At 64.9% G+C, this 25,743-nt stretch overlaps 1 protein-coding gene across 8 annotated transcripts in view; it reads right to left on the reverse strand.

Annotated features, from left to right (window-relative positions):
* The window catches only part of Iqsec1 (IQ motif and Sec7 domain ArfGEF 1), a 122,904-nt gene that overhangs the window by 19,091 nt on the left and 78,070 nt on the right, over nt 1-25,743 (reverse strand). For 7 of the 8 annotated variants that reach the window (XM_046458684.1, XM_058583733.1, XM_058583731.1 and 4 more), the window contains exons 2-3: nt 7,816-8,095; nt 3,837-5,074 (exon numbers count right to left, since the gene is read on the reverse strand). In XM_046458684.1, the coding sequence (XP_046314640.1) occupies nt 3,837-5,068 (1,232 nt within the window). In that variant the 5' untranslated portion in view covers nt 5,069-5,074; nt 7,816-8,095. Of the gene's footprint in view, nt 1-3,836; nt 5,075-7,815; nt 8,096-22,139; nt 22,381-25,743 lie in introns of those variants that run through there. The other variant, XM_046458681.2, reaches the window with a different exon arrangement.

Here is a 25,743-nt window from a genome sequence, read left to right on the forward strand (position 1 = left end):
GAGGCCCCCTGTCCAGTGCAGACCAGGCCCTACAGGGCGATCTCCTCGCCCACCGTCCCTGCATAGCCCTGTGCTCTGTGCCCAAGGGACACGCACCTCACAGGCTCTGCAACGTGTCCCATGGGACCAGCCGCGGCTGCCACCCAGTCCCCTCGGCCTCTTCCTGTCACAGAGCCGCATTGTCCCACCCCTGTCCAGGGCGGGAGCGGTGGGCCAGCCCTGCCTACTGGACGGTGAGCGGAGGGCGCATGTGCCACTCCTAGGGACGGCAGTGCGACCCCTGCAGTCTCCCTTACTGGTCACCCGAGCACCCGCTGAGGGCCAGGCATGGTGCCAGGGGACATCCTCATCAGAGTGACACAAAGGAGGGAGGTACAATCCAAGCACCCAGGGATGGACGGCAGCGTTGGCGTCTTGGGCATGGCCCCAGGGGCCAAGTCTGGCCGACCAGCTGGGTGACCTAGGGCTAGTTCCTGAACCTCTCTGTGCCTGTGTTCTGGGGCTGGCTCGGTGCACACGTCAGTCACTGGGAAGAGTCAACAAGCTTGTCCACAAAGCACATGTCCCCAGCCCTCAGAGGCGCTCTGGCCACAGGGCCGAGCTAACCTCAGGACGCCCCAGGGACCCGGAGGAGGTGTCAACTTTAGATGGGCCGAGGGGACAGGCAGGAAGAGGCTCCTTGAGGAGGTGGCCCTGAACGGGAGCAAGAAGAACAGGAAGAAGGTTCCTGGTGGACAGAAGGACCACTGCAAAAGCCTCAGCGGACAGACACTTCCATCAGGGCACAGAGAGGTCAAGGCACTTAGCTCCAGGGCGCCCAGCAAGATGAAAGTGCTGGACTGTGAGCCCCTCCTCCGCCCTGGGAAGCCCCAGAAAATGCCGTCCCTGCCACTCCGAGGCGGCCCTGTCCAGCAGGTTCTGAGCGCCCCACGGCTCTCTCCGCCAGTGTCGCCGTCCCCAGCTGCCAAGTGTCGGGAATGGCCCAGGCCAGCCCCTGCTGTCTGCGCCCGGGTCAGCCCCGTGCCTCCCCTGAGGCTGGCAGGGGACACCTCCCTGACATCTGATACTGACCCAGAGTCCAGTGCCACCAGGAGCCAGGACCGTGCAGTCACCTGCCCCTGAGCCACTCAAGGGCCACTGGGCAAGAGGGAGCCACAGCAGACTCCAGGCAAGAGCAGGCCCTGCACCCATCCAGGTCTGAGCTGCCCGCGAAGAGCATCCCTGCCGGGAGCCCCTGGACCTTCCACCCCACCCCTCCAGCGAGCTGTGTCCCCATGACCCAGTGGCCGTCTTCATCCCTGGCCTCAGGCCTGACAGAGACCACTTCCTGCTGGCCACAGGAAGTGGCCCTGGGAGCCGACCTGGCGCCAGCAGGAGCCTGCAGGGGCAGGGACCCCACTTCCTGCGCGGGCTGGGGACCGCTGGTGGCCCTGCTGCCCTGGACAGGGCTGCAGCTGGGGACCAGGGAAGCCCCTTTGGTCAAACTGGTGTGAGCAGGTCCCTGTGCCCTGCGATGCAAAGGCCCCTGACCCAGAGGGAGGCCAAGGGTCCCCCAGGCCACAGGCTGAGCAGGCTACGTGCAGAGACCCCGCATGCCCGGAAGGGCCTTTTGGAGGGATCCAGGTCCTGCAGGGACAGTCACCTCCCTTCTGCCCACCCACCTGCAGGGCCAGCAGCGCCCCCTCCCGCGGCCCCTACTCTATCCACTCTGACGCCCACACAGGGGACCCAAGTGGGACGATCATCTCCTGACCACAGGTGGCAGGTCCTGCACCCTGGACACCGTCCTCCCCACTGGGGGCTCAACACTGTGACCCCAGGCCCAGGGACAATGGGGTCTGGACATGGTGAGAAGCACTGGCCACATGGCCCCCGCCCAGGAAGGGGAGACCAGCTCCAAAGACCCACTCCCCGTACTCCCGAGGGCCACTGTGAAGCAGAGGGCGTGACCGTGGCCTTGGGCCCAGCCCCGGGTCCCCCTGCCCCACCCTGCGGTGGCTGCAGCAGGCTGCAGGGTCCCCAGAGGTGGCGAGCACAGGGACCGAGCACTGGAGGAGGACTGTCCCCAAACAGGACCCCAGGCTGGAAGGGCCGCGGAGGCCCGTGCGCAGCTCCAAGCTCCACAGGGGTCCTGCCACTGTCACCCCAGGGGCCACCAGGCCAGGATGGGATGAACACAGCCAGGCACGTGCCCTGGGTCACAGGAGTGGCCCCGGGGTGGACCTCAGTGCCACTGGCAAGCGGGATGTGACAGGCCGAGGTCCCTGCTGCTCACCGCGGAGCGCTGTGCTGACACCGGCTCCCTCGAGTGGGCAATTCTGCTCCTGGTCTCAGTTCAGACCTGTCCCCAGGGCAAGGGCCTGACTCCATCGTGGACGCCATCCCGACACCGTGGCTTTCACAGGTGTGTTCGGGAACTGGGGACTCAGGTCCCACGGCTGGTCAGTGGCAGAGCCAGCCCCCTCCTGGACACGGTCAGGGGTCAGGGCCCGGCTCAAGGCCACAGTGATGCCTGAGTCCCCTCCCCCTTCCTCCTCAAGCTGCTGGCCAGATGTGTGGCCAGGGGCAGGGGCAGGACACCTGGGGACATCTGGACACTGGCCTTGGCAGCCTCCTGGGCTGGTGGGCCCTCCCACCGAGGGTCCCCTCTGCAGGCCCTCAGACCCCGGGCAAGGGTCAGCACCAGCTGCGGCTTCCCCTCCACAGGGGACCTGCCAGCCTGTCCAGACCCTGGCCATGCCCTCGCGAGCTGCCCCCAGGGCCCACGTGCAGAGGGGGCCAGCTGGTCTGGAGGTGGGACAGGGCCGGGCTGGGACCAGGGCTCAGTGCGCACCCTCTGCCACCCGGGCACTGCCTGGAGGGGCGAAGGGGTCTGCGCCACCCATGGCCCGGCCAGCGAGGCCCGCGCACCAGAGGCTCCTCACACAGCGGAAACGCACCCAGTGGATGCTGACCCCTCGGCCTGGGCCAGCCCCACTCCAGAGCATCTGCAGGGATGGGACTGTCCACCCACACGTGATGCGGGAGCCTCTTCCAGGTGACCAGTGCCCCTGAGGGACGGATCAACCTTCGTCCTCTTTAATACACGCAGCCACCTACAGGTGGGCCTCCCATCCTCCCCGCCGAGTGCGTAAAGAGGTTAAGTTTCCCCGGTTCACCTCTGAGCTCCAGGCCGGGCCAGCAGCCAGCAGAGCTGGTCAGGCACCTTCCTGAGCTGGTCCTAAGTCCCCAGGGAGAACTAGTAACGAGAAAGACCCCCGTTCAGATCCAGAGCTGGGTGCAGGGCGCACGCCTGTAGATCTGGCAACTTGGAGGCCGAGGCAGGAGGATGGCAAGTTCGAGGCCAGCCTCAGCCACTCAGCAAGATGCTGTCACTACAAGAACTTTTTTTTTAAAAGGGATTGGGGATGTCCTTTGGACACTTCCCATGGGTCCATCCGATGAGATGTGAGCTACCCAGAAAGACAGGAGAGTTAGAGATGGACAGAAAAGATTCAGGTCCTTAAGTACCCATGGGGGACAGGTCTCTGATGTTCCCGGATGGGGCAGTCATGTCATGTCCACATCCGCGGCCCCAAGGAGGCCACACATAATGGCATCTGATGACCCCCCCACCCCAGAGGTGGGGGGGGATGGAAATGACTCAACCTGAGGTTTCAGGAGAGGCTGTGGCGGGCCTCCCCTCAGCCTCCGGGAGGCCAGGCTGCCAGTGCCCCCCCCCCCCGCCCGCTCGCTGTCCCCCAATGGACCCCGCCCGTGCAATACTGCTCCGTGCTGTCCCCCAGCCCCGCCTCCGCGCCATCCCCCGGCCCTGTCCCAGTCCCCAAGGGCCTCACTTGTTGAAGAGGTTGAGGCCGATGCGGTAGTGCCTCTTGCGCACCACGTCGTGGCTGAAGGCGGGCGAGTCCCAGCTGTGGCGCGCCTCCTTGTGGTAGGAGGGCTTGCTCAGCGCCTGCTCCCGCAGGCTGTCGCGCGACGACGACTCGGAGCTGCAGTGGATGGTGTCGTTGGAGTTGGACGTGCTGTTGATGCTGTCGTTGTCGCCGTCCGAGTAGTCCGACTCCGACTTGCTCTGCCGGTTGGCCGAGCCATTGATGGCCAGGTGGCCCTCCAAGGGCCGCGGCGGCCGGGTGCGGGGCTCGGGCTCGTCGCGGGTCCCCTTGACGCCGTGCGCGATGCGCTTGGGGCTGCCCTGTGGCCCGACCCGGCCGCGCTCGTAGGCGCCCGACCTCTGCAGCGAGCCTCGCTCCGAGCGGTCGCTGAGGTCGGCCGAGCTGTCGCTGGGCGGCTCGATGGTCAGCAGGGGCAGGCGCCCGGCGCGCAGCCGCGGCTCGGGTCGCTCCAGGGACGCCGTGCCACCCGCATCCGCGTCCGCGCGCTCCTCGGGCGTCGCCAGCGCCCAATAGTCCGCGGCCGCGCCACCCGCCCGGAGCCGCGAGTCCGACTCCGCGCTGGACGGTCGGTCCCCGGCCTGCGACAGCGGCAGGGGCGGCGACAGCTCCTCCTCGTCGATGTAGAGCGTGACGTCGCTGTAGGAGGCTGTCATCTCGTCCAGCTTGTGAGGGTCTAAGCCGTGCAAGGCCGGGGGCGGCTCGCTGTCGCGGGCGCGGGCCACCTCGGCCACGGGCGCCTCCTCGGCGTGCAGGCTGCGACAATTGAGGGCGTCGTCGATGGACTCAGCCAGCGACTTCACCTGCCGGGAAAAGGCGTCCTCCAACTCCGTGATGGCGTCCGCGAAGTCGCCGGCGGGGGCCGCGGGGGGCAGCGCGGCGGGCGGCTCCCCCAGCTCCGCGCACTCGGCGGGCACCAGGGTCCCCAGCGGGGCGCCGTCGTTGGTCACCGAGACCTGCTTGCCCTCGAAGTAGGAGCTGTGCAGCTTCTCGGGACCCTCGAAGGAGAACTGCATCCGCATGTTGGACAGCACGATGCGGCGCGACATGCGGCTCTCGGACATGGAGCTGCGCAGGCGCTCAAAGTTCTTGTTCATCTGGTACTGGCGGAAGGCCGTCTGGATGGTGCGCGCCGCATGGCGGGTCACCAGGCGCCCCCCATACTTGCGCTCCAGCATCTCCACCTGGCGGGAAGCAGAGAGTGAGGCCGCCCTGTCCCCAGCTCACCCACCCCCGCCCTCGGGTTCCAAGATGGAGCCCAGGGGCGCTTACCCACCGAGCCACCTCCCTGAGCCCCGTCCCCAGCCCTTTTTATATTAATAAAATATAAAAGGGTCTCGCGGAGTTGCTTAGGGTCTTGCTAAGTGGCTGAGGCTGGCCTCCACTTTCGATCCTCCTGCCTCAGCCTCCCCAGCAGCTGTGATGACAGGCGTGCGCCACCGCACCAGCCTTCTCCTTATTCTATAGGAATGGGACCTGTGAGGGCCTCACCGTGTCCCCAGACAACTGCTGGGGAGGGCCTGTGGATTCTGGGGTCAAAGGGGAGGCATGGGCGGCCCTGCAGGGCTTCTCAGAGCCTCTCAAGGTGGCGGGAGACCACACTGAGGTTTCCAAACGGCCTGAGTCACAGATGCCGTGGGTCCTGGCACATCTTAGGGTACAGCCTGATCAAACCCCTCCAGAGATGCCGGCAGGGGTGAAGCCAGCCCCCTGGGGGCTGGGGACCTGAGGCAGGTCAGGGCATGTGCCAAACACCCCAGCAAGGCCCAAGCGCTGAGGACAGGCACCAGGGTTCAAGGCCAAGTGCCTGGCTGTAACCCTGCCTCTGTCCCCGGGAACCGCGGGGCTCCCCAGTTTCCCCATCTGGAAAGTGGGACCTGCCTCCTGGGCCTCACACCCCAAGCACGGGGTCCGCAGCTGTGCAGACCCCAGCTGAGTGGCTGAGGCTGGCCTTGAACTCGTGATCCTCCTGCAGCTGAGCCTGTGCTGTGAGCCCTCAGCACCCCCTGCGTAGGCGGGCAAACTGAGGCCCAGAAGGACGGGCCCCCAGCTCCAGCGGCCTGCACCAGACCTGGGCCAAAAGGCGGGCAGCCCAGCCGTCCTGGGCCGCAGGAGGGGGCAGGGCAGAGGACGGGCTCAGGGCCTGGGGATCAGGGCCCGGGGGTGGCAGGGACAGCAGTTTCTCTCCTGCTCTGAGCTGCTGGACACCACCCAGGGCACCACCTGCTCCCAGGAGCCAGCTGAGCCCCGTCCTGGGGGTTGCCAGTGGACCCCGCGAATCCTGGGGCCACTCAAGGCCCGAGGCCAAGCGTTAGGAAAGCCCTTCCGGTCCCTAAGGCCCAAGGGTCCCTGGCTCCTCCTGCCAGGCCTGGACGGGGTGTCCCAAACACCAGGCGCTCCAGGCCCCTCTCCTGCCAGCCTGGGCAGGCGGTCACCTGCTTCCTCAGCTCTCCTCCCAAGTGCGTGTGTGACAGAAACTTCCAGAAGGTACACAGTCTCTGCACTGAGTCACCAAGCAGGCCACACTGGGCCAGGCCAGGCCAACCCGCCAGGTCAGTCTGCGTCCTGGAACCTGGGGAAGCAGCCGGCAGCCCAGGGGCCTCACACCACCTCCTGGGCTCTCAGATCGGCAGGGAGGAGTGACCGGCAGCAGGGGACACATGGTGCCAGAGAAGGCCCTGTGGCCAGGGCTGTGGCTCTGGCTCTCACTCACCCGAGGGAAACTTCTGGAACAGTGTCAATAAGGAACCGAGAGGAATGCTCACCCACAAAGCAGAACTGCCACCTCTCAAAGACTTGGGGACATTCCCCGACACCCACCCAGGCTCTGCTCTCAGGGACAGGAAAGCCCCAGAAGGCGTGCAGGGCCAGAGGCCAGGGGATGCATGCAACCTCCCTGGGGCTCCCCTATCCCTCTGAGGCTCCTCTCACTCCCCCGGGCTCCTCTCACTACGGCGGTGCCGTGTCCCCTGATGATGACCTCTTGTGGAATGGAGCACCCACTCGCCTCAGGCGGTGCTCATGCCGTCTGCCGATTCCCGTTTTTACCTTGCCTGCTGGGAAGCTCAATGGAGCCTGGCCTGCTCTGTGCCTGTCACCTTGTCTCTTGTCTCTGCACCACTTGTTCCCTTTGCAGTCCTCACACACACCAAGCTCAGGTACCTCGGGACTTTTGCAGCTGCTGTCACCTCTTTGGGGAATACCCAGTTCTCACGTCCACCCCCTTATTTGACGCTGCCACCACCCAGAGCTACTCTATTTGTATTCTTTTTTGGGTACTAGGGGTGCTTAACCCCTGAGCCCTGTCCCCAGCCCTTTTTATTTTGAGACAGGGTGTTGCTGAGTTGCTTAGGGTCTTGCTAAGTTGCTGAGGCTGGCCTCTAATTTGCAATCCTCCTGCCTCAGCCTCCAAGTCGCTGGGATGACAGGTGTGCGCCCACCATGCCCAGCAAGCCACTCTCTTTCCCCCAATTTTAAGGCCCTTTCCAGAACTAAACTGACCCTTTTTGCAGGGCTGCGCCTCACATGCTGGGAGGGCTCTGTGACACCCAGGGTCCCTCCTGCTGCCTTACCCTGCCCATCATCTTAGCAGGGACAGGGACACTCCTCTGTCCCCCTCAACCCCAAGAGGCTGCCTCTTAGCTGGGCGCGGTGGCCCACACCTGTCATCCCAGTGGCTCGGGGGGCTGAGGCAGGAGGATCGTGAGCTCCAAGCCAGCCTCAGCAACAGGGAGGCCCTGAGCAGCTCAGTGAGGCCCTGTCTCTCAATAAAATGCAAAATAGGGCTGGAAGGGACTTGAAGGCCCCTCTGATGCCGTGGAGCCCACAGGGGGAGGCCAGGCGCACCTGGTCTGCACGCGGTGTCCACTCTCGGGGGGCTTGGTCCTGGCCTCTGAGGAAGGAGGATGGCATTAACCCCACCTACCTGCTTGTCCTGCAGGTCTGAGGACAGCTCATAGCTCTCGGAGAGTGACCGCGAGCGCTTGATGGCGTCCTCCTCGGCCTGCTTGCGCAGGATGGACGTGGAGTGCTGCAGCCGGGGTCTCCGTGGGCGCTGCGGCCCCGCGTGCAGCCCATAGGTGCCGGGCGTGAGCTCGCAGTGCTCCGGGCTGAGGCTGGCCCCGGGCACTAGCGGGCCCTGGTGGTAGGCCGCAGCGCTGTCCAGGGACGTGCCGGTCTCACTGCTGGGGGCCTCGCCCTCGACGCTGCAGGGGGAGAGAAGTGTCCTGTGAGCCGGCATCGGGGACCCGGGCGCCACCTGGCCAGGCACCTGCTGCCCGCTCCCCGGCCCACGATGGCGTCCCCACGCGCCTGAGGGACCCCGAGGAGACCCTGAGCAACACCATCCTGTGGATCCCGGCCACCCACGGGCTTCGTGTCCTCAGTCAGATCTGTCCCTCTCCAGCAGCCACCGACGCCACGGAGTGGCTTTGTTTATGTGAGACTTCCCCGGGGACAACGAGCGGTATGGCCCCGCGACTGCTGGCAACTCAGTCTGGCACACAGTAGGTGCTCAGTAAATACGGTCAGTCCCTCTCTGTCACCACCTGGATTCTATACGCCCCCAGGGCCTTCTCTGAGTGGCTGAGGCTGGCCTCCAACTTGCAATCCTCCTGCCTCAGCCTCCCAAGTAGCTGGGATCACAGGCGTGGGCCACGGCACCCGGCCTGAGAGGTCTTCACCAGGCAACTAAGTCAAAACAGGGACATTAGGGTGGACCCTGGTACAATAGGGAGGAGATCAGGACACAGATGGGCAGGGTGGGGGGCCACGTGGAGACACGGGAGGCGCCCTCCACAAGCCCAGGAGACGGGCCTGCCAGAGCCAGCCGGGCCCACGCCCCATCCCCTGACCTCCAGCCGCAAGACAGCAGTGTCCCCGGCACCTGGCCTGTGGCACTGTCCGGGCTGGGAACTGGGCACCAGGTTCTGCAGACATTTTCCTTAACCCTTAGAAGGAGGATGGCAGGGGCCACCTACAGGGAGAAGACCCTGCCCAAGCCACCAGCACTGAGCGGGCAGTGGGCCAGAGCCCGGGGTGGCCGCCGGGACCTGCTGCCTCTCACGCCCTGTGTCCAGCACACCCCTGACCCCTGCACAGCGGTGGCAGTGCAGGGTCAGCCAGGGGGACAGTGGGTGGGGACAGCCAGTGGGGACAGCCGGGCCCACAGGGTGACTCATCCCGACTCTGGGACTCGACACTTTTCATTCTGTGCAGATGCTGGGCCCCCCGTGGACAGCTTTCCAGCAAGGGACAGGCCAGAAGGAAGACATGGACACACGTCACCAGTGTGACCTCTTGTCCCCCTGCCAGGTACCCTGTGCCCGGGACATTACTCAACCCAGGGCTGGAAGGGACTTGAAGACCCCTGTGGTCCCTGGGGCAGGGTGGAGGTCTCAGTGGAAGTGGCCCAGGAGGACAGGGGACCCAGGGGCCACCCAGGCGGTGGGAACGCCCTGCATTCAACAGCTGGCCAACTGGTCTACCCGGGCCCCGCCCTGTTCCTGCTGCCCTCGGGGCTGCGGGACTCCACTGCCCACTGTCAGCTCCCGGGAGGGCCTGGCCGAGACCCGGGGTGAGGCCCGGAAGGAGGCCGGCAGAGCTGGTGTAGGGGGAGCCTGGCCCCGGATCCAGGTCCACCCTGAGCCAGGGCCACCAGCCAATCTCAGCTCTCGCTGACTGGCTGACATGGAGGGACAGAGTATCCACTCCAGCCATGGGCTCTGGCCTCCAGGGACATCCCATCTCGTCCCCAGGGGCTCGGGTGTCAGGGCACATGTCGTTTAGGCCTGGCCTGGCCTCTGCCTGGCTGTGACCATGGCCATGCCCCGCCTCTGCAGGCCTCAGCTTCCCCTCAAGGACGCCAAGGTGGCTCCCCTTTGAGATCCCCCAACCTCTGAAGAGCCACCGTCCCTTCTCCCCTGCACCCACCACTTCCTCTGGGCCAGTGCATAGGATGGATGGGGCCACCTAACACTCTGCCTGGTGCCCGGCCACAAAACCGCGTTCCTCTACTGACCGTCTGCAGGAGGGAGCGAACCACCACTCTTGATCTCAGGCCTTTACTCCTCAGAGGATGGAGGACAAAGCCCAGCCCATGCTGCCTGGCCTCCAGATCCAGCCTCCAGGCCCAGCCTCCAGACCCAGCCTCTAGACCCAGCCCCCAGTGGGGCCCGTACTCTGTGGCCTGGTCTGTGCAGCCTGTTAGGACATCACAGCACCTGCGTCCCCTGCTGTGTTTCAGTCGGAGGCCAAATCTGTGTCTCTGAGCCCAAGGCTGATGGGAGACACGGCCTTGAACTGGGGGAGACTCAGCCAGGCTCCCAGGCAAGAGAGGGGACTCAGTGGTCCTCGAGGCTGAGTGAGCGGCATCCAGGAGACGGACGGGTCTCCTCGGGGTCCCTGAGTGGAGCCTGAAGCCCTTGGAGGCACTGAACTCGTGGAAGGGAGCGTGACCCCGAGTGGCCACCAGCAGTCCAGGGCTCAGGACCAAGGCCCAGCCTGGGACTGCGTGGGGCTGGCCTCCCCCAGCCTGGCTGCGTGGCGGGGACACGGCAGGACATCAGCGTGGGTGTCCTCTGCCCTAGAGGGAGGCGTAGGGCCTGGGAAGGGGCCCTTTGAGATACGAGGTGGAAGTACTTAGGGGCTGTGCAGCCCAGAGGTCCTGCTCTGTGACGCTGGGGACCAGCAGGTTCCAGAATGTTCTAGGGAGAAAGAACCAGGGCTCTCCTTAAGAGCATCCTCTCCAGAAAGGGAGGTTCTGACAGTCACCCCCAGCCTGCCCCTTGACCCCTGGGCAGCATCCCTTTCCTCCTACCCCGCAGCCAAGGCCAAGTGCATTCAGCTGTCACCAAGTCTGGTCAAAAGTCTACGCAGAAGCCAGGTGCAGTGGTGCACGCGTCATCCCAGCAGCTTGGGAGGCTGGGGCAGGAGGATCACAAGTTGGAGGCCAGCCTCAGCAATTTAGAGAGAAGCACTAAGCAATTCAGTGAGGCCCTGTCTCTAAATAAAATACAAGGTACAGCTGGGGACAGGGCTCAGTGGCCGAGTGTCCCTGAGTTCAATCCCTGGTACCAAAAAAGAAAAAAAAAAAATCTATGCAGATGGCGTCCCCAGGGGTGGGACACGGTGTCCCCAGGGGTGGGCTTGGCGCCCTTCCGAACTGCAGGGAGAACAAAGCAGAAAACTAATCGCAAATGGATCCAAATGTCCCAACATGACAGGGGACACCCAGGGGACCCGCACGGCCCCGGGCTCACAGCCGGTAGCCAGCAGGGGGGGGACTCCTCTGTGATCTTGGAGGACCCTGTCTGACGCGGAGGACGTCCGTGCCCCCAGCAGCCACCCGAGTGCGACGCCTGCGTCAGAGATGACCAGAGCTGATGAGCAGAACGGTCAGTGCCGCCTGTCGACAAGCCCGGGCAGTCGAGGGAGGGGTCGCGATTAGCATCTAGTTGGTGGCCCCCGGTCAGGAAGTCACCAGATTTCATTCCCGGAGGTTGGGCTGCCCGTGGCTCCTCCTGCCTCCTGATTAGGAGGCCACTCTGCCCAGTTTCTTCCTGGGGGGGAGGGGGACTGTCCAAAATGTCATATAACTGTGACTCTTTCCCTCCCAGGCAGAGGGGCAGATGCCCTAAAGACTCAGAGCTCTAAAATGAGGCTCATGTGCTGGCCACAGTGGCCCACGCCTGTCATTCAGTGGCTTGGGAGGCTGAGGCAGGAGGATCACAAGTTGGAGGCCAGCCTCAGCAAAAGTGAGGCCCTAAATAACTGTCCCTAAATATAATACAGAATGGGGCTGGGGAGGTGGCCCCGTGGTCGAGGGCCCTTGGGTTCAATCCCCAGTGGGCTTCCCAGCTGAGGGCGGTGGCGCACGCCTTTGATCCCAGCAGTTTGGGAGGCAGAGGCAGGAGGATTGCCGATTGGAGGCCAGCCTCAGCCACTGAGGGAGACCCTAACAAAAAAATCAATAAGGAGGCTGGGGGCTGAGGCCCAGGGGGCTCAACCTCCAGGACCCAGGGAGACCGGCTTAGAAGCCACGTTCACTGGGCGGCCACGCATGTTTGACTCGGGTTCCCGGGACACGGGCCGAGTGGCGTTGGTCCCTGGAGGTGCCCAGGTCAGGCCCCTGCGGAGCTCTGTCCCCAAGCCTGCGCCATCAGATGGCCCTCCACGGCCCCACGAGCGTCCTGCACGGCACCCCAGTGACCATCTGTGACGACACGGGCCACGCACAGCTCGAGCCACGGGCAGGACAGTCCTGGTCCCTGGCGATGCCCGGCATTTTAGAGTTTCTGGAACGTTCTCTGGCAGTTGGGCGGCCCCACGTTCTCAGAGGAGGCTCCGGGTGCGGGGCCCTTCCCGGGGATTTCCCCCAAGGACGGACGCCCAGGCGCAGGGAGGTGACCGAGGACGCTTCCCTGTCACAGGCGTGGCTGGACCTGATGCCCTGCGCCACCAGGGACCTGGTGGCCCTTCCCACACCAAGGACACGAGGCCAGCGGCGGGGGATGCGTCTGGGTCGCGGGAAGTCAGAGGGGAAGCCACTGCTAGGTGAGCAGCCGGAGAAGCCACCAGAAGCCACACTGGCCACCAGCCCCAGTGTCGGGTCACAGTGGACGGCGGCTGGGTCCCTGAGCCCCAGAAGCTGGCGCACTCATGTCACCTCCTCCCTGCCCCGGCATATGCGCCCCGGGACCAGGGTCCCCTGCAGCACAGCGGGCCAACGGGGGGACCGGAGATGGCCACCAAAGCAGTGGGGACCACCACCTGAGGGAGGCAGCCGGGGCGGTCACCATCCACGGTGACCACAGGCTCTCCTTAGCGAAGGACGCCACGCCCCACGGTGTCCCCGAGGTGAGGAAGGGGCTCAGGACTGAGCGCTGTCACGAGGTGTGCAAGCCACAGCTGTCGGGTCCCCACAGGACAGGGGCCAAGGGGACGTCCCCCACCGCCAGTGCCACGGGGCCTCTGTGATCCTGCCCCGTCCCCTGTGCTCCCTGGCCTCTGGGGAGTCGCACGAGGGCCCCTTGGGGACCACCGCTGCCTGCTTCCTCTCCCTGTGGCTGTGGGGCAGCAGGGGACAGCAGTGGGGGGCGTGACCAGCCCTGGCCTCCAGCAAAGGCAGCAGTGACCAAGGGGAGGAGGGACCGTGTCCAAGACGGGCACAGGCTGGACGGCAGGAGCCCGGGCTGGGCGGCCCCACTCGACGGCAGGGGTCGGGGCGAGGGGCTGTGGGGTCGAGAGCAACTCCCCTCAGCAAGAATGTCCCCAGGGCAGCTCTGGGCCCGGGCAGGGGAGCAGGGGAGCTGGGGACCCCCCTCAGCGTCCACGGTGGTCAGCATGGCAGGCTCCCATGAGACTCAGTCCTATAGGAACAGAGAGGTCAAGCATCCTCCCCGAGGGCAGCACAGCTAGGGCGTGAGGGCGGCCCGATGGGCCTCGGGGTGCAGGGTCGGCCCCAGGGCCTCCCTTGGTGGCAGGTCACAGGATGGCGCAGCATGCGCAGAGGGCACCGGAGCCTGGGCTCTCCAGGTCCTCACGGGAGGGTCCCCACACCAGCCACCGTCCCCACCACCCCGCAGGTGAGGACTCGTGACACTGCAGGGCTGGGGACTCACAAGGAAGGGAGCCATCAGCTGGGGACACGGTCAGCACAGACGTGGGGCTGACCATCTTGGACTCCTCCGTGAGCCTGCTGGGCCCCAGCTGCGCCGGGTGTCACCACCTGGGAGGTGGCGGGAGCAGGGACCGCCAGCCTCCTCCAGAGGCCTCGTCGAGGTCGGGGCAGAGCGGGCCGGGCCTTGACCCTGGGGGTCCTGGGTTGCTGGTGGCCAGCCCTGGCCACATCACTTGATAACGCCACCCCCTTCCAAGAAGGCTGGCCCCGGGCTGATGACGCAGGTGACCTTCCAGCCCTGTCTGTGGCTCCATGTCCACACCAGAAGCCTCGGGCCAGGTGCCGGCACAGGCCAGAGCAAAATGCCTTCTGACCTTACGTCTGTCCCCGCTCGCCTCTAGCCCTCCTCGGTCCAGGTGTCTGATTTCCTGAAAGGGACACCAGATAAGGCAGGGACAGCTCATGTCCAGCCCTCACGTAGGGCTTTGTGTCTCCCTTCGTGGCCTGGGCCACATTAACCAAGGCTGATCACCCAGAAGAGAGGAGGTGATGATGCTCTTGCTCTGCACGAGGCTCGGGCGTGTGTCACCTCCAGGCTCCGGACTGGGGGAGGGTGGGACAGAGCAGGGCAGGGCCTGGGGAGGACAGGAAGGGACCTCAGACCATGTCCTCTGAGGGAGGGCGGGCATGGCACACCTGGAGCACAGCACCAGGGACCCCCCAGGAGGGCAGAGCCTGGGGACGAAGTCACACGACACGGGAGGCTGACGGCCCAAATGTCCCTGCGCCCCGAGGCCAGGTCACTCTCCCCAACCCTGGGTGCGTCGCACTCAGAACCAAGGAGCTGGCGGCCTCTGTGGACGCTCCAGAAGTCCCCCTGCGGGCTCTGCCGAGAGGACACAGTGAGCAGCCCGGCCACCGAGTGACCAGAACACGGTGCAGGACCCCGCTCGGCCTGCCTCCCAGGGCCGCCCAGAGCAGCCACCGGCCTTCACTTCCCTCTATAGCCCCAGCACCTCCCACCACAGGACTCTTGCACATGCCCTGTGCCTAGTGTGGCCTTCTAACTCCTGCTGGACCCTGTCCCTCCCCTCTACCCAGAGGCCACCGATGACTTCACTCTGAACCACACTGGCCAGCCCTCGGGAGCTGGCCTGTCACGCACACAGCCCAGGCTGTGCCACCAAGCCAGACAAGACTTTGGAAGTGTGTCCTCTTGGCTGAGTGCAGGCTCTGCAGGGAACTCGGCCCCCCGGGGACAGCTCTGCGGGAGGGGCCCAGGCGAGGACGGCGGCCTTGGGGACAGCTGAGGTCCTGGGGCTCCAGAGAAGGGCTGTGACTTGGAGGCTGAAGACACTGGGTATGTGCGGACGGCGACAGGAACAGAGAGGTGGCAGGAGGCAGGGGCTGGCCTGAGACCCCCGCAGAGGACGAGACCCTCTGGGGGCCCCTGTGCCTGCAGGGGCCTGGTCCTCTCCCTCGATGCCCCATGAAGTGGGGCTCAGGCAGGGCTTGCTCCAGGAGCCTGGAGTCTGAATGGAAAAGTGAGAGGAATGGGGTCCCCGGGTCCCGCGCCCAGCTGACGGGTGGGCATGACCCCCGCCCTGGGTCCTGGTGGTCACCCTAAGCCTGTGGCCTGTGTGGAAGGCCTGGGGACTCCAGAGCACAGCCAGGACCCCTCCCCAGGCCCCTGGCCTGACTGTCCACCGCCTGCAGGGCAGGAAACAGGCCAGGCTGAGTGGCCACCACTGCACCTCCCGGGCCACAGTGTCATCTTGAATTACCAGGCCCCAGGCCTCCGGCAGTGGCTTTTATATACAGAGAAAAATATAGGACTGAGGACAATGGCTGTCCCCAGGGGAGGCTATTTTTAGCGCTTTGCTTACTGAGCGGCTGGGCATCGCCCTGGCCCTCAGCTGCCTGGGCGACAGGGCAGGCAGACAGCAGCTGGGCACGCGGGGGCTTCTCGGCCGCTGGACAGTCATCAAGAAGATGTGGTCCTGGGGGCGCCCCAAGCTGGGGGGAGGGGTGGTGGGGCGGCTGACCTGTGTCCCCGGTACCGTGTGGCACTTCCCGCCCCGACGTGGCCATGACAGGCCCCCTGCCTGCTGTGCTCTGGCTGGAGCCTCCGTCTCCCCGGGCACAGTGGGGGCGCTGTTGACGTGGCAAGGTGAGGCCGTGCCCAGGGGAGTCCTGCCGGGGCCACAGCCAAGCCGGGAGGGGCCAGTCTCAGGGCAGGCCTGGGCAGCGTCCTCAGGCAGAGCGCTGCTCTCATCAGGCAGCAGCAGAAGAGCCCAGGGCTGGCCAACAGCATCCGCCAGGGCCAAACCTCACTTCCCTAAACACAGACGGCTGTGTGTCTGCAGGAGGCCAGGGCACCTTCTCTGAGCTCCCCCAGGCTGTGTGTCTGCAGGAGCCAAGGGCAACTTCTCTGTGCTCTGACTCATTCCCACTGATGGAGCAGAGGCCCAGGAGGGAGGATTCAGGATCCAGCTCATTTCTGACCTCAGAGGCCCCCGGGGGGAGGACCTGGTGGGTCCTGGCTGTGAGTAAATGTGGCCAGCAGCCGGGGGGCAGGAAGGCCACCAGGCTGGGCCAGGCGCTGGTGGGGCTGGGGACAGGAAGTGGGAGTAGAGCTCCCGCCCGGCTGGCAAGCACCTGCTTTTCCCTGGGCGCGGGGCCAGCTAGCAGGGGCGGCGGGAGGCCCTGGGTGGGGTGCCCGGGGACGCCTGCCAGGCCCCGTCTGTGGACGCTGCTGGGCGGGAGTCCCTATCAGTCAGAGCCCACAACCAGGGCCCAGGACGAGGCAGGGGAGCCGCTCCCCAGCCCACCCCACCGGGCCGGCAGCCCCCAGGTCTGCGAGAGCCTCTCACTCCCCCAGGGCCATCTGTCCTGCACCCTGGGCCCCGCCCCCGGCAGAGCTGGCCAGAGGCCTGGCACCCACCGGCACCCTGTCCCTCACGAGGACAGCAACGGACCTCCAAAGGACAAGCACCCAGGCCTCTGGCAGCGTGGCAGCCTGTGGCTGAGCCAGCCTGGTCAGTGTGGTCCAGAGCCTGCTCCGAGGGGCCAAACAGGACTCTGCTTAAAACACTGGAACATGTGGGTGACACTGTGACATCTGGAGGTCTCACGTGAAAACCCACTGTTCTACTGGACCCCGTGGCCCACGCCTGGCATCCCAGCAGCTCGGGAGGCTGAGGCAGGAGGATCGCAAGGTGGAGGCCAGCCTCAGCCACTTAGCAAGACCCTAAGCCACTCAGTGAGGCCCTGTCTCTCAATAAAATCCCAAAAGGACTGGGGACAGGGCTCCATGGTCAGGTGACCCTGGGTTCAATCCCTGGGACCAAAAAGAAAAGAACAAACACAGTTAAGCCTGGGCCAAGTCCATGAGCGCCTCCCGCAACCACCCTTACCCCGGGGTGAAAGGCGGGAGGCCAGGATCAGAGGCCAACAGGGAAGGGGGTGGGGTCGAGGGGGCAGTGAGCGCTGTGGACATCTGGCCGCGGACTCTGTCCCTAACCTCCCTCTGCAACTGACCACAGGGGTTATGAAGCTCCCCGTCTTCTCAGGTATGGAAACTGGCCCAGGAGGCCAGACAGAGGGCAGCCGCTTGTGGCCAGCCTCCTCGCAAGGGAGGGGATGAGCCTTGAGAGCTCAGAACCGTTTAAAAAAACCAATGAATAACGACAGGCAGCTCCACGGGGCCTCACCACCTACCCTAAGGTCCCGTGTTAATGGCTTTTCACGTTCGTGCCTCTGATGCTCACACCAGCTCGCCTGCTGGCGGAAACAGGAAGCCAAACACCATTTGGTTTCTCACTTTAAATCAGGACGTAGGCCGCTATGGTGGCGCAGGCCTGTCATCCAGCAGCTCAGGAGGCTGAGGCAGGAGGATCGCAAGGTGGAGGCCAGCCTCAGCTGCTTAAAAAGTGTCTTAAGAGATTTCATGAGACCCTGTCTCAAAATATAAAATAAGACAGGGCTGGGGACGTGACTCAGGGTGAAGCGCCCTGGGTTCCATTACTGGACCCAAAACAAAACGAAACGCGTCCTGGGGACAGCGCTTCCACCGGCAGACCAGCCTCCACCCACTGGGGCAGAGGCGGCTGGGCCTCCCGTCTGGGACGATCTGAATGGTCCTTGTTCCCCTTAAGGATCCCTCTCTCCTCCCGCGGGCTTGCGTCCAGCACCCACACGCCCGTGTCCTCACTGATGTCACAGTCCCTGGCCCTGGGTCTCCTCACCTGGCAGAACCTGTCGTGTCTACACTGATCCCTCAGGGAGTCAGGGGACAGTGGCTTTGGTCCCAGAGCGCTATTCTGCGCAGAGCAGGGATAAAAGCTACCCACAAACGCCACCCATGCTGGGGACCAAGGGACACTCTCCCAGATGGCCCTCGGGGTCCCTGGGGAGAGAGGCAAGACACCAGGAGGGCCCCGTGAGTCGTCACCAACCAGCACTTGGGCTGCGACAGCTGGGGACACATTCACCAGGTGACGTGTCGCTGACGACGACTTCACAGCACAGGAGGCAGAGCCCAGCCCTGAAGCCACACAGCACACACCCTAGCCCTGGGCCTCGGTGGTCAGTGGCCTGCGCAATGTCCCCCCTGAAGCCCAGGGACGGCCCACGTCCCTCCTCTGCGCCTCCTTGGGAACAACAACCCTCCCACAGGCTGTGCGGATGTCGGCCATCGCCTGGAGGGTCACTACTGTCATCTTTTCACTGACCTTTGCACAAAGAGGGGACACAGCCAGGGAGCGCTCTGCAGGGTCCCACCCGGGACTGTCATCACATCAGGAAGCCACAGAGCGAGGACATCAAATGGGAAGGAGGTGCCTTTCTCCAAGGAGCAGCAGCCCCCTGCACAGGCCCAGGACACATAGGCGACCGTCGGGTCAGGGCGAGGACAGGGACAGGGCGCCAAGGAGCCAGGTAGCCCTTGGGGCCCATCCCCAACCCCAGAAACTGGCAAATAAGAACCGTGAAGAGTCATTCAAACTCTAGTCATCTCACGGGAGAGGTGGCCGATCACAACTATGGTGACAATAGCTACCAGACATCGGGTACCTGGACGCATAGGTCACCAGGAGAAGCCGCACATCCCCCGGGGAGTCACTTCTGGCCCCATTTCATGGATGAGAAAAACCAAGGCTCAGACAGGGGAGGAAACAGCCAAAGCCACACAGCTGAGAAGGAGTCCGGGTTCCGTGTGGCCCACAAGACCCGGGCTCTGTGAGGGGCAGTTTCAGGATACGCTACGGTCTCTCGACTGGCCCAGGCCTGGCACAAAGTAGGTGCTCAGTAAAAACTGCCTCGTGCGGATAAAGGAGCGCAGGAGAGTGCAGGTGGGTGCCCTTGGGAACGAGGCATTCCTGAGCCCGGGAGGTGCGTACATGTGTTCCTGGGTGGCCAGGTGCCAGGCCACGTGGACATCAGCACACAGGCCACGGGCCCAGGGCTCATGGGGGGCACCTGCCCGACCAGGGTCTGGCCATGGTGGCTAGGGCAGTGGTGGGTCCTGGTGGCGTCCGGCCATAGTCCCACCGCGCGGTCATCGATTCCTGCTCTGTGTAGTTCTCACAAGGACAGCAGCGGGTCCTCAAGGCCACACCAGTGAGCTCCTCGGGAGCCAGCGTGGCCTCTAAGGCCACTAAGATTGGCTTTTGTGGCCCAATGACAAACCACACCCCCGCCTCTGCGTGCCCTCCCCTGTCCACACACGCGTGTCCGCCTCTCCCCAGGCCTCCAGCCCACGGGGTGCTGCCGACGGTCGCCTGGCCTCTCGTGCTCACTGGACGACATCCCATGTGTCATCAAAATCCAGAGGAAACTTACAAAAGAGGAAGGAAGAAAATGCAGCCGGTCAGCACAGCTGGGAAGGACACACTGACGTGGACAAACACAGCCTCTGACCGCGGGACCCCAGGGCTGCCCTGCCGGGCGAGGCCACCCATTTGCTCAGAGGCCCGCGGTCGAGCAGCACAGTCAACCCCGATCGCTGAGGTGCCCTGGACTTAGAGATTCTCCTGGTAAAATCAGGAGCCCGCGTTCTGCAGAATCCAGCCACAGTAAACTCCACGCAGCTGGCACAGTGGCCCATGCCTGTCATGCCAGTGGCTCAGGAGGCTGAGGCAGGAGGATCGCAAGTTAGAGGCCGGCCTCAGCAACAGCAAGGCCCTGAGCAACTCAGCGAGACCCTGTCTCTAAATAAAATGCAAAATAGGGCTGGGGATGGGGCTCAGTGGTTAAGAGCCCCTGGATTCAATCCCCAGTGCCCCCCCCCCAAGACCAAAAAAATCCTTGATGCGCGCACAGACAGGAGCTCCCAGGGGCCGAGCCAATGCCCTCCTGAAACGCCTAGTGCCCAGCCCCCACTAGGTGACTCTGCTGCCCGCCCGCGCCTCTGGGCTGGATCTGGGTAAATATCAGCACAGCTCGCTCAGAGTCTGGCTCCGGGGCTTTGGAGAAGGCTGAAATCCTGGCGGGGCCCCCAGATGACAGCCAGGGCGACTCGGGCATGGCTGGGATACTCTGGTGGAGTCCATGGCACCCGGCCCTGGTGTACCCATTTGGAAACCAGGAAGCAGAGCCACGGGGCTCCGAGGTCCAGGGCCACCCAGCATCGGGCTGCTGCCCCGCATGGGCCACGCGTAATGGCCAAGGCTGTGTGCGGGTGGCGTGGCCGGGCCTGGACTGTCTTTTCTCAGGCCCACTATAGACTGGACTCTCCTCAGGTCACTGGAGCCCAGTGGGTCCCTTCTGGGTTTGGGGAGGCGGAGACGGCCAGTTGGGTGCACCCAGGGCGGAGGCAGCAGACCTCTGGAAGGCTCAAGGAGCACAACTCAGCCCCAACAGCCCAGAGGTCCAGGTGTTCTCCGGCCACCCCGGGCTTCCTTCGGAACAGATGTGCCAGATGTTCTGCAGCAACTGGGCCCCACCTGCTCTGAGGCTAAGGGGCGGTTCTCAGGCCCCAGGACATCTGGCCTGGCCCCTGCCACCGGGGAGCAGCGGCTCATGTGCAGCCCAGACTCAGAAGGCCCTCAGCCCCCTGCAGCTGGAAGGTCTTAGAGCAGAGCCCGAGGGACTTCTGAGAAGGGACGTGGGACTGAGGAACCCACACAAGAAGTGGTTTCAATGACACGCTAGGTGGCCTGCGGATCCTGGGGAAGTCCTAACGGAAGGGCAGAAACCCCGAGTCTCCTTCACATCAGAGGCGTGACGGAGTCCAGCCAGGACAAGTGGCTTCCCAGTGGCGGTCGCCTGCTCTCCTTGGACCGCTGGCTGCACAGAACAAAGACTCGGAGCCTCCTGCCGGGTCCCTGGTGCCCAGGGCCAGCTCCAGTATACAGTAGGTACTCCATAACCGCGAGTCTTGCTGCTGACGAGGACTCCAGCTGTGGCTCTCCTGCCACCTGAGGGTGATGGTAACAGGAGGAGAAGGCGCAGACAGAGCATGACAGCTGAAGGGCTGCGCGAGATGGCCGCCACGTGTGGGGTATGGATATTGGGACCCCCATTCCCAGCCCGGGCCACTGATGCCAGACAGATGGTCCCGCAGCTGCAGCCTGCCTGGCCTCCGCCCCGATCCAGGGAACCGCCCCCCTGTCTGCACAACCCCACACAGAGCCCCAAGCACTTGGGACAGGGAGGGGACCAAGGGGACCTCATGCAAGCTCTTCATTGCAACTGCCAGGCACGCGCTTGCAGAATTTTGGAACTGAAAGATCAAAAGGCTCCAGGTGGGCCTCCCCCAGCGGGGACCCGACACAGCCACGACTGTTTGCAGACCCGCTGCCTCGCCTCCCTCCCCTGATCCTTGGAGGGGCCGCAGGCGGCTCAGGGGGCAGCTGCCCGGCGAGGGAGAGACGAAATCAATATTCCCCGCACACACCCCCTGCTCACAGACAGCCGCTGAGGCCCCGCCAGCCGCCCACAGCCCTGCAACTCACAGGGCGGCCGCTCAGACACCAGCTCCAGCCCCCGCCATGACAGGCCCCTGGACCCGTGTGTAAACAACACCCCCGACCAGCGGCCCCCTCCAGGCCACACGGAGTCACAAACAGCAGCCACACACGCAAACCTGAAGCCCGGCACCTTGGCAGGTGGCCCTGCCAGGTGCCTGGCCCCAAGCCCCCACTGATGGGCACAGCTGGAACATGACCCACAACTTGAACTTGCTCAGGGTCTCCCCGATGAGGTGGACACACAACTCAGGGACAAGCCCAGGGTCTCCCATGGACACAGCCGCAGGAACCTCCCTGGCTGCCATCAGACACAAACAGAGTCCGGCCCCCCCATCTCCCGCCCCGCCACAAACTTCTGTCACATCCGCCGCTGGCTCTGCCACCCGGCCACCCACAGCAGCTCCCACCCGGGGTCCCCGAGGGCAACTCCGACACAGAGGTCCCCAGATCCCTCCCTTGTCCCCCAGGAACAGGTCCAGCCAGCCACCCTGCAGCACCGGCTCTAGCAGGGGCACCCTCGCGCCCCATCCCGGCGTCCCCTCTTCCGGGCACTCTTGGCCACCAGACAGTGCCCCCCCACTCGTCACACCCCGAACACGGGGGTCCCTGGCCTGGCCACTGTCCGGGAGGCCCTGCCCTGGCCCCCGCGCCCGGCCTCACCCGCTGTCCAGCTCCAGCTCCAGCAGGGACTGCGTCCTCTCCGAGCTGCAGTGCAGGCACCACATGGCGGCCGGGCGGCCGCTGCCCCGGCCGGAGCAGGGACCCAGGCCCAGCGCGGCCCACCGGCTCCCAGGCTCACACCCTCGGCCCGAGGGCCCGGCTTCCTGCCGCGGGACCACGCCGCGTCCCCGGGCCCAGGGCCTGCCGGCTCCCGCCGCTCCGGGCCCGGTGTCGATCCCAGGTCAGCCGAGCCGGCCCTCCGCCGCCGCCCGCCTGGCGCAGCGACAGTCCCGGCCGGAGGAATGTGGCCCGGGAGGGGCGGGGCCACGGAGGGGGCGGGGCCGAGGGCGGCGGGGGCGGGGCCGTGAGGAGGGAAAGGGGCGAGAGGGCCAAAGGGGGCGGGACCGAGAGGGGCGGGGCCGAGAGGAGGGAAAGGGGCGAGACCCACAGGAGCGGGGCCGAGAGGGGAGGGGGGAGCGCGGAGCCAGGGAGCGGGACCCAGGGGGTGGGAGAGGCGCGAATCCAGGAGGCGGGGCCTAGAGGGGCGGAGCCGAGAGGACCTGGGCCGAGAAGGGCGGGGAGAGCGCGGAGCCAGGAGGCGGGACCGAGAGAGGCGGTGCAGGGCCAGGCCGAGCCGCGGGGGCGGGGCTGCGCGGGGATACGGGGGCGGGGCCGAGAGGGGCCAGGCTGGGCCCTGCAGAGCCATGGGGGCGGAGCCTAGGGGGCGGGGCTGCGCTGAGCCGCGGGGGCGGGGCCGGGGGCGGGGCTGCGCGGGGATACGGGGGCGGGGCCGAGAGGGGCCAGGCTGGGCCCTGCAGAGCCATGGGGGCGGAGCCTAGGGGGCGGGGCTGCGCTGAGCCGCGGGGGCGGGGCTGCGCCCTGGGAATCCCGGGCGGGACGGCGCCCTCTGGTCCCGTGAGCTCCGGAGGCGCGGGAGGCGCGCTCTGTGCACCCGCTCCAGCTCCAGCACCTCCCAGTGGCCACGTCTTCCTTCCCGGCGACAACGCACGACAAATGCAAAGCACCCGGCCGCTCACCCGAGGCTGCTCCGCAGACTGTGGCCTCAGTTCCTAAGGGCGGCCTGGGGCCTCGCGGAAGACAGACGCGCCCGCCCCGGGACGAGGGCGGGGTCCCCCACCCCCGCGTCACCCTGGGGGAGGATCCGATGGAAACTGCACAACTACACAACACGTCCCCTCGCGCGGCCAGCCCCCGCAGCCCCACCGCGCCCACTGCCACCCAGAGAAGCCCCGCAGCCCCGGGTACTGACAGCACCCCAGAGCTCCTCCTGGCGACATTGTGCACAGGCGACCCGGGCCGGCGCCCAGACAGGAGACCAGGCTCTGCTCACTGGGCTGCTCGAGGGCCCTCGCCCCACTCTCCTCTAGGGCTGCCCGTCCCCATGTCTGTCCATCGCCTGTTACTTCCCGTCCCCGGGTTCACGAAGGCGGGCTCAGCGGTGACAACCGGGGTGTGGTAGGTAGCGGGCGCGCGGACAGATACCACCAAACCCAGCTGCCCCGGGTGGCACCACCAGCGAGGCCAGCTCCCGGAGGGCCAGGCAGCTGTCACATCTGCGCGATCGCAGGAGCCACTAATGAAGGGCCCCGTCTTGTGCCCTTGCAAGCTTTCATTTGAAGACAGCGGCCAAGCTGCCCCAGCCTGCGGCGAGGGCAGGGCGGCCCCCAGATCCAGGCTGGCGCCCCAAGGCTGAGCCCTGCTTACTGCCCAGAGCCACGTTCCTCCTCTTGGGCTCCCATGTTTTCTTTGCTACATTAAAAATAAAGAGAAAGCCAGACATGGTGGCAAATGTCTGTAAGCCCAGCAGCTCAGGAGGCTGAGGCAGGAGGACTGCAACTTAGAGGCCAGCCTCAACAACTTAGGCCCTAAAGAACTCAGCGAGACCCTGTCTCTAAATTAAAAATAAAAAGGGCTGGGGACGGGGCTCAGGGGTTAAGCATCCCTGGGTTCAATCTCTGGGACCAAATAAATCCTTAAAGACAGAATGGGAGGACAGATTCGCCAGTCAGAGACGGACGAGGGCTTGCGATACATTCCATCAATCAGAGAAAGCAAACAACTCAACGGGCCAAGGATCTGGATGGACCTGTCTCCCAAGAAGACGTACAAATGGCCAGTAAGTGCACGAAAAGATGCTCAAGGTCACATCAAAGGATGACACACTGCCACCCCATGTTCTAAGGAGGTGATGAGCCAAAACATGGGCAAAAGGACCTACACACAGAAGGTTCTAGAAGACCACTGGGCTGCCCTGCTCAAAGCCTGGCCCTTTCCCTCCCGCCACCCGTGACTCCTGGTATTGTTGGTCTGCCAAGCAGGACACGCAGCGTGAGCGAGGGGGACGCTCCGTAGGCCCCTGGCCCCAGGGAGGCCCTTCCCCGGGATCCCTCCTGACTTAAGTCCCTTTATAAATCCCAGCTTGAACCACGCCACCAAGCCCAATCCGGCCAGTGGTGAGGCCCTGTCCAGGAGCGCCTGGACAGTTTTCCTGTCCAAACGACTGGACTGCACAGACCTCACATCCACCACGGGGGCACTTTGCTTTCTGAGTCTCACTTTCCTCAAAGTAGGGCTGGCGCATTCGCCGTTTAACTGAGCAAGTACTAACCAGCACCTGCTCTTGCCCTGTCTTCTGAGACCCCAGTGGGAAGGTACTGCTGTAATGACCATCCCCTCGTGTGATATTATGACAGTGGGGACAACCTGGAACTCTGTCTCGGGAAAGGCTCCAGCGATGGGGGTATTTGGGGTTGGGTCTTGAGGGACGAGTAGGAGTTCGTGTCCGGGGGGGTCGCAGGATGCAAGAAGTCAGAGAGCCTTTAGTGCCACCATCCTGGGTCTCAGCCCTGAGTTGCTTGCTTTGGCCCATTTCTCCTGCCACAACCTAACTCTGTCCTCACCCTCCTGGGTTCTGACAACCTGATGTCCCCCACGGATTTCCTCGTCTCCTGGGACAGGCATGTGACACCCTATCTCAGAGCTCTCAGGGTGACGTCTGGTGGCTTCATGTGGCCGACCTCAGGCCTGTGTGGCCTGGTCCTGGGCCATCTCTCCACCTGCGGAGAAATTTAGTGTCCCCTCTCCTGGAAGCCACGCCCCCTGGCCCTGCCCTCTGTCCTTTCATGTCACCAAGGAGCGGCACGGTCAGTCACTGCCAGGCAGGGCTGGGTGTGCACTCTTCCCCACAGCTCCCCGGGCCTGCTCTAGGGCTTGTCACCCAGAGGGGACACGGCAGCTGGACACCTCGAAAGGTCCCTCCCGAGAGCCAAACCTCGCCCTGCCAGCTGTTGTACTTTAAATAAAGTTTTGTTGACACAGAGACACACCCGCCCCTTCCACATGCACAGCTTTCTCCTGCCACGGGGCAAAGCAGAGCCACCAAGCCTCCAGCCCCTGTCCAGCCCGCCCAGAAAAAGTCTGTCACGTCTGCCAGATGTCGCATGTGGGGTCCAGCCACCTGGGGAAACCCCTGTCCACGCAGGAAGACCCCGGTGCCCTGAATATGCAAGAGCAGGCTCCAGATGCCAGGGGGTCAGTGGGGGTTAAACAGATAGGGCTGGGCCACATGGTCACTGCTTCAAAG

The sequence above is a fragment of the Marmota monax genome, unplaced genomic scaffold, assembly GCF_021218885.2.
Source record: "Marmota monax isolate L192 unplaced genomic scaffold, Marmota_monax_Labrador192_F-V1.1 WCK01_AAM20220418_F8-fsc00370, whole genome shotgun sequence".
In the NCBI taxonomy this organism is placed as follows: Eukaryota; Metazoa; Chordata; class Mammalia; order Rodentia; family Sciuridae; genus Marmota; species Marmota monax.